We start from the raw sequence: 11,882 nt of genomic DNA, 5'->3' as shown, positions 1-11,882 counted from the left end.
AAATCTTAATTTGAAGAGAAAATAAAGCTGTCAGATACATGTATTGGAGTAGAAGTAGATGGTAGCATGAAAAGAAAAGTACAAGTACTTTAAGTATACTCGAGTAAATTTACTCATAGTTCCTTTCCACCACTGCGTCACTAAATCACTGCAGTATTCTCCGTTAACGAGTTATTGTGATTGTTCGTACAACAGTTTTATCTGCAGCTGGTTAATAGTTCTGTGTGTTTAATAGAGCACTGCAAAAAGCAAACTCTTATCAAGTATATTCGTGTATTAAAGTCTGAGGGCCTTATTTTAACGATCTATGGGCACAGCGTGAAGCGCAGGTGTGTTTTGGGAGTGTCCAAATCTCGTTTTGAGTCGTATCTCAGAGGAAACAAGCTTTTTTTTTTTTTTTTTTTTTTACATCTCATAAGATTTTTAGGCTGCAGTGTTTTTTGTAAAAGATGGATCATCTTATTTGAAGTGGCCTTTTTTTCCAGGGTGTTTCTGGTTTAACGAATTGTTTGGGGATGTATAATCTTGTACAGTGATGCTTTCTGCTGGGACTTCTCCTAGAATTTGAACAATCATTTCCTAAGACGTTGTCTGAAGAGAGCGAGATATATATATATAGACATATCTTGGTCTGTCAGTGTGCGGTCGGACTTTAAAAGAAACTCTGCCTGAGCTCACGTCCACCTACACTAGAGACACAGAGCCAGAAATCTGTTGAGTCACTGCAATAAATCAACAACCTTATCAGCCCACACAGAGACATCTGTATCATATACATACAATATATATTACATCGGTATCACACAGATGGATCTGTTTTATATTGTGTGCTACAGGCAACTAAAACGTTCTTATTCTGGAAAACCGATTTCTCAGTCAGACGAGAACTCGTCTTCATTTTCTGACAGAAAAGTCTCACCACCCAGGCTGTTCTCATGAACCATTCATATGCTTTCAAGATGGGGAACGGAGTTCGTGTCTCAGGGGAAAACGCAAGACTTTCTTAAAGGAAATGGATGTTTGTGTCGCTGGAGTACTACCCAAGGGGGCCGCTGTTTTAACTAGGGATGCACCGAATCCAGATTTTTGGGGTTCGGCCAAATACCGAATCCACTGGTTAAGATTCTGCCGAATCCGAAACCGAAATAACAAATCCTACTCCCATCCTCAGTCCATTAACACAGTAAACACATTAATGAAGTAAACAGTGACTGTCCTTCCTTTGCCGTACCTGAAGTTGCTGCATTTTGGCTGTGGTCTGTAGATTCCTTCATGCACAACTTGTGTTCTTTCGGATGTTTCATACACAAATGTTTTAACAGCGGTTATGTTGTGTATTGTTTAGGGTCCTTGCCACCGTGAGACAAATCAGCTTTGTAAATTGAACATGAAGCTGGACTTGAATGGCCTTCTTTTGACTGAAAGTACTGCCAAACAACACTTATTCTGCTCCCATTTTCACTTTCTCACAGCCTACTGCATTGAACGGTCCACCTACGTAAACATCTTCCCGCAATCAACGGCGGCATCATTCGTTGACCAGTGTAGCGCAGGGTGGGTGGAAAAAAATTCTACGGTTTGGCAGAAACCGAACCCCGTCAAAAAGCCCAATATTCAGCCGAATCCGAATCCTGGATTCGGTGCATCCCTAGTTTTAACCCAAACTACAATCTTTTTTTCTACACTTAACTAGTCGTTTTGGTGTCTAAACTTGTCGTGTGACCAGCTGGCGGTCGCCTAATTACGGAGGGTATCATATGAATTATGAGACTGTGTTAGGAGTGACACTGTTCTGGGAGCGTGCCCATTCGTAGTCGGATTTTCTGAGGTCAAAGTCGGAAACACGCCCCCTGTCCGAGCTCAAAATCCAACATTGCTGCTCTGTGCACCAACAGTACTGAAAGCTGTAGTAACATAAAGTTAAGCACGTCTGTCTTATTTGAGTCTCACTTAATCAGTCGTACACAAAATCCTGTCCAACTTCTATCTGTGTTACGCTGTTTGTATGCAAAAAAAACAGCATAATGCGTTGTTATAAACTGATATTGATAACAATGGCTATCCTGGCTAGAGCTAATGAAAACAATGAAAAATCCGACTTGTAAATAGAACGCATTCAACTCGGGCATGACATCATTCCGAGCTCCAGCATCTGCGTTGCCAGGCAAATGGAACGCATTATGAGACTGTGTTAGGAGGGAGACCTTGTTGGGAGGGAGGGAGTGAGACCGTGTTGGGAGTGAGACCGCGTTGGGAGGGAGACCGTGTTCGGAGAAAGGCCCTGTTGGTAGGGAAACTGTGTTGAGAGTGAGACCGTGTTGGCAGTGAGGCCATGTTGGGAGGGAGACCATGTTGGGAGTGAGGCCGTGTTGGGAGGGAGACCATGTTGGGGTGGTGAACTTGTTGGGAGTGAGACCATGTTGGGAGTGAGACCGCGTTGGGAGGGAGACCGTGTTCGGAGGGAGGCCCTGTTGGTAGGGAAACTGTGTTGAGAGTGAGACCGTGTTGGCAGTGAGGCCATGTTGGGAGGGAGACCATGTTGGGAGTGAGGCCGTGTTGGGAGGGAGACCATGTTGGGGTGGTGAACTTGTTGGGAGTGAGACCAGTTGGGAGGGAGACCGTGTTGGGAGGGATACCTGTTGGGAGGGAGACCCTGTTGGGAGGGAGACCGTGTTGGGAGGGAGGGAGTGAAACCGTGTTGGAAGGGAGACCATGTTGGGAGTGTGGCCATGTTGGGAGGGAGGCCATGTTGGGAGGGAGACCATGTTGAGAGGGAGACCATGTTGGGAGTGAGACCTGTTGGAAGTGAGACCTGTTGGGAGGGAGACTGTGTTGAGAGGGATACCTGTTGGGAGTGACACCGTGTTGGGAGGGAGACCGTGTTGGGTGGGGAGACCATGTTGGGGGGGAGGACCCTGTTGGGAGTGAGACCTGTTGGGAGGGAGACCGTGTTGGGAGGGAGACCCTGTTAGGAGGGAGACCCTGTTGGGAGTGAGACCCTGTTGGGAGTGAGACCCTGTTGGGAGGGAGACCCTGTTGGGAGGGAGGCCGTGTTGGGAATGAGGCCATGTTGGGAGTGAGACCGTGTTGGGAGTGAGACCGTGTTGGGAGTGAGACCTATTGGGAGGGAGACTGTGTTGGGAGGGATACCGTGTTGGGAGTGAGACCATGTTGGGTGGGGAGACCGTGTTGGGGGGGAGACCCTGTTGGGAGAGAGATCGTGTTGGGAGGGAGGGAGTGATACCGTGTTGGGAGGGAGACCATGTTGGGTGGGGAGACCATGTTGGGGGGGGGCGACCCTGTTGGGAGTGAGACCCTGTTGGGAGTGAGACCCTGTTGGGAGTGAGACCGTGTTGGGAGGGAGACCCTGTTAGGAGGGAGACCCTGTTGGGAGGGAGACCGTGTTGGGAGGGGGGGAGTGAGACCGTGTTCGGAGTGAGACCGTGTTGGGAGTGAGACCTATTGGGAGGGAGACTGTGTTGGGAGGGAGGGAGGGAGATCGTGTTGGGAGTGAGACCATGTTGGAGAGGAGACCGCGTTGGGAGTGAGACCGTGTTGGGAGTGAGACCGTGTTGGGAGGGAGACCCTGTTGGGAGGGAGGCCATGTTGGGAGGGGGGCCATGTTGGGAGGGGGGCCTTGTTGGGAGGGAGACTGTGTTGGGAGTGAGGCCGTGTTGGGAGGGAGGCCGTGTTGGGAGTGAGACCGTGTTGGGAGTGAGACCTATTGGGAGGGAGACTGTGTTGGGAGTGAGGCTGTGTTGTTTGTCTGACTCAGTCTCTGTGATTGGTTTCAGAGAGCGCCGTGCCTTCAACTTTTCTTCAACCTTTCTCTTCGTCTTCCCCGTCTCATGGCGACCAGCAGCAGCATGGAGGAGTCCCAGCAGCCAATCAGCTCGCAGCAGGGCAGAGAGGCCGACCACGCCCCCGTGACCTTTCAACCGGCCAGCGTGACGCACGCTCCGGACGCCAATCAAACGGACGACATGGAGCACCTCACCGTGATCGGCGAAGTGGAGAGTAAATACACCCGTCCTGTAAAAACAATCCATGGCAGGAAGTTATAAGTATTTTTTATTTAAGTAGCCTTGTGTACTTAATAACCTTAGTTCCTTTGCTGGTTCAGATTAATAAAACCCAGTGTAGCACCAAATAAAATATGATGTATGACCAAAGAATAAAGAGTAATTTCAGTATTTTTCAACCTGTTTTCATCAGTACTTTTAGTGTGTATAGAGCCAGCATATTTCCACATGTAAATGGGTGAATTAAGGGTTTATTTCAACCAAACCAGAGTGGTGATTGTTGGAACAGTGGAAAGACGAACCAAGACAGCTTTTGATTTTTGAGTTTTTTGAGTTTTATTTTGATTCTGTCGACTTTGAATGAAATGTGTTTTACGCTGATAAAAGTAATGATTATTTACATGGAGTCTGGTGGGTTTGGTGATGGGGATTTCGGGGCTGTTTCATGTTAACCAAAAAGGATCTTACTCTTTAAAAAGATCTATCTTCGTAGGGATCCTTTCCATAATGTTGTTAGACACTTAGAACTTTTAGTGGACGCTGACTGATGCTTTAATGTTACATTGCAGCTTGTTTCTTGCCTAACACTGAACCAATGTCAAAGATTGTTGTTCCCATCAGTCACTTAGATACAAAAACATGGGAAAATAGGATCCCGGTTGAAAAATACTGAAGTTACATTTTTTGAGATAAGGGGGGAAATACACAAGCCAGCAGTGTACATTAACTTCATTCATTGAATATTAAAATGAACAAAAATATACTCTTGGTGGATTTTAGCTGCCAAACAGTACTGTTATAAATGAAAACCTTTATTTTAAAACTAAGGTTAGCGTTGTTCTTCTTATTTTCATCAAATATCAGGAAAAAACAAAAACCAACAACATGTTGTGCGTCTTAATTCTGGCTGACTTTCTGTCTTTGGCTCTCAGCTCCAAGCCCTTAAAGCTCAACAGTGTGGTTCTGGAAGTAAAAATCACGTTCATTTTCTGCGTAAGGGTTTAGATTATTATCCATAATATCTAAATGTCTAAAAACATCCGAGGTAGACTGACCCCGAGCTACGAGATTGAGAAACAAAAGTTTCTGCTCCTGTTAGAAGTTAAAGGTCAAGGCCGTGCCCCCTTTTGGGGGATAGTAAACAGACGATCCCATAGAAGTGTGTTTGGATTATAATTTTGACAAATGTGTGGAGTTTTTTCTTGTTAAACAGATGGTTTGTTTTATACATATGTCTAATGTTTGTTGTGTGACTTTGCCAGAACCTGAGCATTCACGATACCGCAATAAACTAAGGTTGATCGCCGTCATGTCCCCTCAGTCTTCCCCCGTACATCAGTAGATCAATTACCCAACACTATGGCTGCATACTGCTTATTCAGAAATACATATCTGATTAAATAACTATTGTTAGGCAGAGTTATTAATATGAACTGTTCGATCTATAAGTTGAGATTTAGTTGGAGACGACAGTCTGATGCTGATAAACTGTTTGCAGCCTCCCACTAAAGCTAACGTTAGCTAGCTATCCTTCAGTAGTAACTGTCACCAACATCATTTACCACACTGAGAATATTCACGTTCTTATGAGCCTCATAAATCAGTATGAAAGTCTTGATTAACCCGCTACACAGCAACAGCTTTTTCAGCATTTTCCTGTTTGTCTCCTGATGCTCCAGTGCGATTATTCCCTTTCATAGGGAGCCTCATTGATGCCGGTCTGGTCTAGAGCCAAAGCCCATCTATCAGGATCTATTTTACGACATGGAGAGAGGACAAATCGAAGACCAGGGTTTTTGGATGTATTGTTGGTGTAACAAACTAACAAACAAACAAACTTTTTGTGCCTAATCAAATGTTTTATGGTCACGATTCAACTCGTAGCTGGTTGGCTCAGTTCCAGGTTTAAAACTCTCCGTCAACGGAGATATTTAACGTGGAAAAACACTTCAGGAACCAGAGACGGTAAAGTCATCGGTCACTGTTCACAAGCTCTTTTGCTTCCTACTGAAGATGTGAATCTTTGAAAAACCCAAATCCATACGTTTTGTTTCTTTCTCCTCTTCCAGGTAACGGCGTGGGTCCTGTGCGGGTGGACTCGTCTCCCACGGTGTCCTCTGTGTCGCCCAAGTTTCACGCCCAGCCGGGCGGCCATGCTAACGGCCGGCCCGGTCTGAGCAGCCGGTCTGGCTCGGTGGCGGCGGGCTCCCCCAGGCCCTCGCTCACCCGCCGGCCCAGTGCTATCACGGAGGCCGCTGCGGACGGGTCCAAGCCCAGAGACTACTTGATCCTGGCCATCATGTCCTGCTTCTGCCCGCTGTGGCCCATCAACATTGTAGCCCTCGTCTTCTCCGTCATGGTAAGAGTCAATAACTTTTTCCTGGGTGAAAGTCTTGTGTTTTCTCCTTAACTTCTACCCGGCTGTAGAAATGGAATTCAGGCGAAAAGGACACAGGCCTGAAGGCCGAGATATCTGACTCCAATTACCCTAATTCCCGCGTATTTGTTGATAGGACTTATGGATTTCAAAACTCAGGGATCAATCTGAGACGATGGATTCAAGTTAAGCAAGTTTACTGAGTCCAGCATAAAAGTTTACAAACACAGCTGTGGGTTCACAAAAACAGAGGCTAAGTTTCCCTAGCAACAGATATCAAGTCAGAGCCCAGTCCACCAAGATCTCGGTTCGAATGCGCGCCAAACTACCCTCTCCCTACGCTCTTATCCTCACCTCACAGGGGGGGTGTCTCTTTGTTTCTAGGCAGAAACTACTATCTTCATACACCATACGCCAGGGTTGGGTCCTCTGTCTGGTGCAACTTCCTCTTCTTGTTCTCGTAACCTTCAAACAATTCACTTTTATGCCATATAAGGCCAAAACTATTTCTATGACTTAAGCTTAATCTTCTGTGCATCAAGAGGTCACCAAGAGTACTTTTAACCACTTCCTCTATTTGACTGCACACAGCTCTTTTGCAACGAGCACATGCACACATTTACTTAATAAAATATTCCTACACGGTTCACAGTCACCTTTTCTTGCTAAATTTAACTGTAAAGTTCGCCAAACAGTTCTGACCCGTTTTTGGTTTGGAATCTGCAGGGTCTCAACGCAAACGGAGACCTTTGACAACACCTACAGTTTGTGTAGAAATGAAACCCAACAAAAACTTTTCTGTCTTAATCTTAAACTCTACACTCTTAGAAATATCTGTGTATTTACAGTTGTGTTGTCTGTATATTTTAACAGAAATTGTCCACAGAAAGTGATTCACATTCAAATAGCATAGTTTACGCTCCGACAACTTTTGACTGCCACTGAGGATTTGGGAGATTAAAGTCCCACGGTGTTACTTTTTATGACATTTAGAATTTTCTTTCAATGTTTTTTTGTGTTTTTGTAATTTAATTTCTGATGTTTTTTCCGGTGTTTTTGCTCTTCTGATGCTTTTGTTGCTTTTTATGACAAGTTTTCATCGCTACTGTTTAAAAAGTTTAAAAACCTGGGACAAAAACCTTAAAAAGGCGCAGAAAGAGTCAACAAAAACATCAGAAAAAACGCCAAAAATGTAAAAAAAACAAAAAAACGACCAAAACGTTTGAACAAAACGTTGGCATTTTAAATTTTGACCCAGAAAAAGAAAAATGTTTCACGGTCGACAGGCAGACAACACGTTGTTCACGTTGTTCAGCCTGCAGCAATGTGGACGGAGCTCGTTCGCTATCAGAAATGTTGGGTTTCTTTCAACCAAATTTCCCAAAAAAGTAAGGCTGATGGTTCCATGCAACGCTCTTCGCAAGTAAAATAAATGATCCGTTCACTACTTTCATTGAATTTGGGTGTTTTATTCAATTGTATAGCATTTGGAGAGAAAAACTTGAAAAAAGAACGTTGAAAAAAGCTCACGCCCAGACGACAAAAAGGTTGAAAAAATCAACAATCGTTGAAAAAAGTGACCCAAATGTTGAAAAAATGTACAAAAATGTCAGAAAAAGTGACCAAAATGTCAGAAAAACTTTAAAAGGCGCAGAAACAATCGACAAAAACGTAAAAAAAAAAAAAAGTGACAAAAACGTCTGAAAAAGTGAAAAAAATCCACAAAAACTTAAAAGGCGCAGAAAGAAATTGTCAATTTTTCTGGAAAAAGTGACAAATTTGTCGACGAAAATGTTGGAAATAAAAAACTGGCCTTTTCAAATGTCGAGCCAGAAAACCCCAAAGGTTGCATGGCTGACAGGAAGACAACAGCAGGGTTTTAAACACACGTTTTTCACTGTTTCCACTGTGTTCAGTCCCGGAACAGTCTGCAGCAGGGCAACGTGGACGGAGCTCGGCGTCTCGGCCGTAACGCCATGGTCCTGTCCGTGGTCTCCATCCTGGGAGGGATCGTCATCATCGCCGCTGGCATCGCCCTCAACTGGGGACGTGAGTTACATCTGAACATTTATTCAGCTGGATCAAAACTATTCTTTTGCTCCTTTAAATCAATTGGAAATACTGTGAATTTCTTTTGAAATGTTGGGATATCCTCTAGAGCAGTGGTTCTCAAATGGGGGTACGTGTCCCCCTGGGGGTACTTTGGAGGACTGCAGGGGTACGTGACATTTTTGCAAAATGTTTTTCAGTTTTTTTTTCTTCAAGTTTGTCGCTTTTATCAAAGTTTTTGTCCATGTTTTTGAAGTTTGTCATCTTTTTTTGAAGGTTTTGTTGCTTGTTTTGACCTATTCTTGCCTTTCTTCCTTACTTTTTTTATACTCTTTTTTTCGAAGTTTGTCACTTTTCGAAGTTTGTCACTTTTGTCGCCCTAGTGTTGCCTTCCTTCTTTTGACTGTTTTTTTTCAAAGTTTTTATTACTGTTTTCGACCTATTCTTGCTTACTTCCTTCTTTCTACTGTCTTTTTTCAACTTTTTGTCTCCTTTTTCCATCATCATTTAAATGTTCTCCAGGTACAAGGCTGTTTTCTGAATCTATCGCTGTATTCTTCCTCTTTATATAGATTTTTTTTTCTACCAAAAATTATTCGCGCTGGTTAGGGGGTACATGGCTTAAAATAACTGTTCAAAGGGGGAACATTATTGAAAAAAACTTGAGAACCACTGGTCAAGAGGTTTGAAATGATCTGCTTTACATCGCAGGAGTTTGTAATGATTTGGCTGCCAGTGGAGCCAAAATGGCTCTGGGGACTTTAGACTCCTTTTTGAAGAGGATCTGTGACAGTTATCCATCTTTTATTCATTCATTCACTGAGAGTTGGAGGAACACAAAGGCCATTTACTGAATATAAACACTGTTTTAGTGGATGAACTGAAATGTCCTCAGCTCTGAGCCGAGCAGAGAAAATGTATAATCACGCTGCTCTAATGAACACGTTTGAAAAAGTCATTTAGATTGATCTTTCTTGTCACATAAAGCATTTTTTTTTCTATTTCTTATGTCTTTGTTTTAATGTACTAGCAATGGTTGATGTTTTACTGCAGTAAAAACACTAATACCACGCGGTAAACGTACTCCACAACAAGTTAAAGTCCAGCATTCAAAACCCTTAGGGCCTCCTGCACACTGGCTGCGTAGGGTGAGTGTGGCGTTTCTGTTGCGTGTCAGTTGCGTGGCGGCTGCGTGGCGTTTTCTATGTCTTTGCACAGCAGAAACGTGTCTGACGCGGCGCTGCTGCTGCTAGCCTTGTCTGGACACATGGATGTTTCCCATAAACATAAACATAAATATATACTGATTTGATTACAGCAAAGACAACGTCGGCAGTATTGACAGCAAAATAGGCTACAGAATATTTCGTTCTGTATTGACAGGTGCAATATTTGAAAATAATTTTTTTTGTTATTTATTACATTTATATCTGCATTTATGTCAAAACCTAGAGACTTTCAAACATCAAAATCTCATTTATTAATATGTATTTGTGTCAAAATGACACAAATACAATATAAACGTATTCTATTCTATTTTGACTGGAAACGCTTCCGACACGCTTGCATGTTGTGTGAAAAATAGGCGCCGTTCCTATTTCTAGCATGCACGCGTTTTTCAGCGCCTGAGACGTGCGTGTCACGCAGGCAGTGTGCAGGAGGCCTCAATGAAGTAAAAGTTTTGTTATCAAAATGTAGTTCAAGTACTGAAAGTAAAAGTATATTTACTGCAGTCAAATCTTCACTGTCAGTCATCCAAAAAGTCTTTTCAGCTTTAAACTTGCAGAATGTAGAAATATATATATATATATATATATATATATATATATACTTTTTACTCCACTACATTCATCTGTTACAGCTTTAGTTGCTAGTTACTTTACACATTAAGATTCCTGCACACAAAACACATGTAGTTTTAAGGCCTACAAGTCAGCCTAAACTGTACAGACAATGAAGCTGCTACATTCACAGTTAAAACCTTAACTACTTAATATGTACCGCTGTCTTTCACACACACACACACACACACACACACACACACACACACACACACACACACACACACACACACACACACACACACACACACACACAGACAGACACACACACTCCTCACTCCTTTCCACTTTATTGTAGTATTCTTCTTTACTTTTAATACTTTAACTACATTTTCCTGATGATACTTTTCACTGCAGGACTTTAACTTGTAACAGTACAAGTATTTTTACAGTGTGCTGTTAGTACTTTTACTGCAGTAAAGGATCTGAATACTTCTTCCAGCGCTGCACTGAATCAGAAGAGGTCGCCCCATGATGTAAAGGCGATTTTAAACTGTAACATTCTGTCTCCTTTCTCTGTCTCTCCAGTGATTTTAAAATCCTGATTTTAAAAAAAACGCTGGAGCGGCGACTTCTCTGACTTCCCGACCGACTTCCCGACCCACACGACACCATTTCCTCCCCCCCCCCGACTCCCTGAAACACCATCGTTTGTCAAAGCGCCTGCTGCACCGGATGAAAAACACAATCTGTTCCTGTCCTTTTTGCTGTTGTTTCTCGCTGCACGCCGAGCATGGATCCGCCTGACGCTCTACCTCCGACACGACCGACACCCCCCCCCCGCCAACTCACACAAAGGAAAAGAGGATGGATCGCACCACGCTCGTTTCATTCATCTTATCTCCTCTCAACCACGAACAAGTCCCGTCACGGGATGGGACACATCCGCCTCTACAGAAATGGGATTATTCGGGCTAGTATTTGGTGCAAACTTTTCACCGTTTTGATGCCAAATGATTAAAAACGTTGGTGTTTCAGCTGAACTGAGAAGTGGGCGATGCTGCTGATGGCCCAACACGAACACGGAGACAAACTGTCAGAGTCTCTGTACTGTGAGAATGACTTGTATCTTCATCTTCCAGCTGTTCCTGTCGGTGTTTATTGGCAAAACACACTCGCTGCTGCTGCTGCTGCTGCTGGAGTCCTGACGTCGCTTCTTATCGAGCTGCTCTTCACTAACCAGGGCTGGGAATCTCACGTTTATCACCATACGATTAACGCTAACGATTCTTTGGACAACGATAAGATATTTGCTGATATTACAATAGTTGTGTTGGAAACCATTCCCTATCGCGGAAATAGTACACACACACACACACACACACACACACACACACACACACAAACACACACACACACACACACACACACACACACACACACACACACACACACACACAGACACACTCACACTCACACACATAAAAATACAGACAGACACACACACACACACACCCAGAGAAACACACACACACATAAAAAACACAGACACACACACACACACACACACACACACATAAAAAACACACACACACACACACACACACACACACACACACACACACACACAGAAACACACATACACATAAAAAA

General features: G+C 43.6%; 1 protein-coding gene across 1 annotated transcript in view; it reads left to right on the top strand.

Annotated features, from left to right (window-relative positions):
* Positions 1 to 11,657, top strand: part of LOC144530399 (uncharacterized) — a 21,231-nt gene extending 9,574 nt beyond the window's left edge. Inside the window, exons 2-5 of the mRNA XM_078269964.1 lie at positions 3,795 to 4,017; positions 6,092 to 6,381; positions 8,316 to 8,448; positions 10,818 to 11,657. Coding sequence (XP_078126090.1) covers positions 3,849 to 4,017; positions 6,092 to 6,381; positions 8,316 to 8,448; positions 10,818 to 10,834 — 609 coding nt within the window. The 5' untranslated portion in view covers positions 3,795 to 3,848 and the 3' untranslated portion in view covers positions 10,835 to 11,657. The remainder of the gene's footprint in view (positions 1 to 3,794; positions 4,018 to 6,091; positions 6,382 to 8,315; positions 8,449 to 10,817) is intronic.
* Positions 11,658 to 11,882: the final 225 nt, after the last annotated feature.

Source organism: Sander vitreus, chromosome 15, assembly GCF_031162955.1.
Source record: "Sander vitreus isolate 19-12246 chromosome 15, sanVit1, whole genome shotgun sequence".
NCBI lineage: Eukaryota > Metazoa > Chordata > Actinopteri > Perciformes > Percidae > Sander > Sander vitreus.
This window is presented reverse-complemented; position numbering and strand designations above follow the sequence as displayed.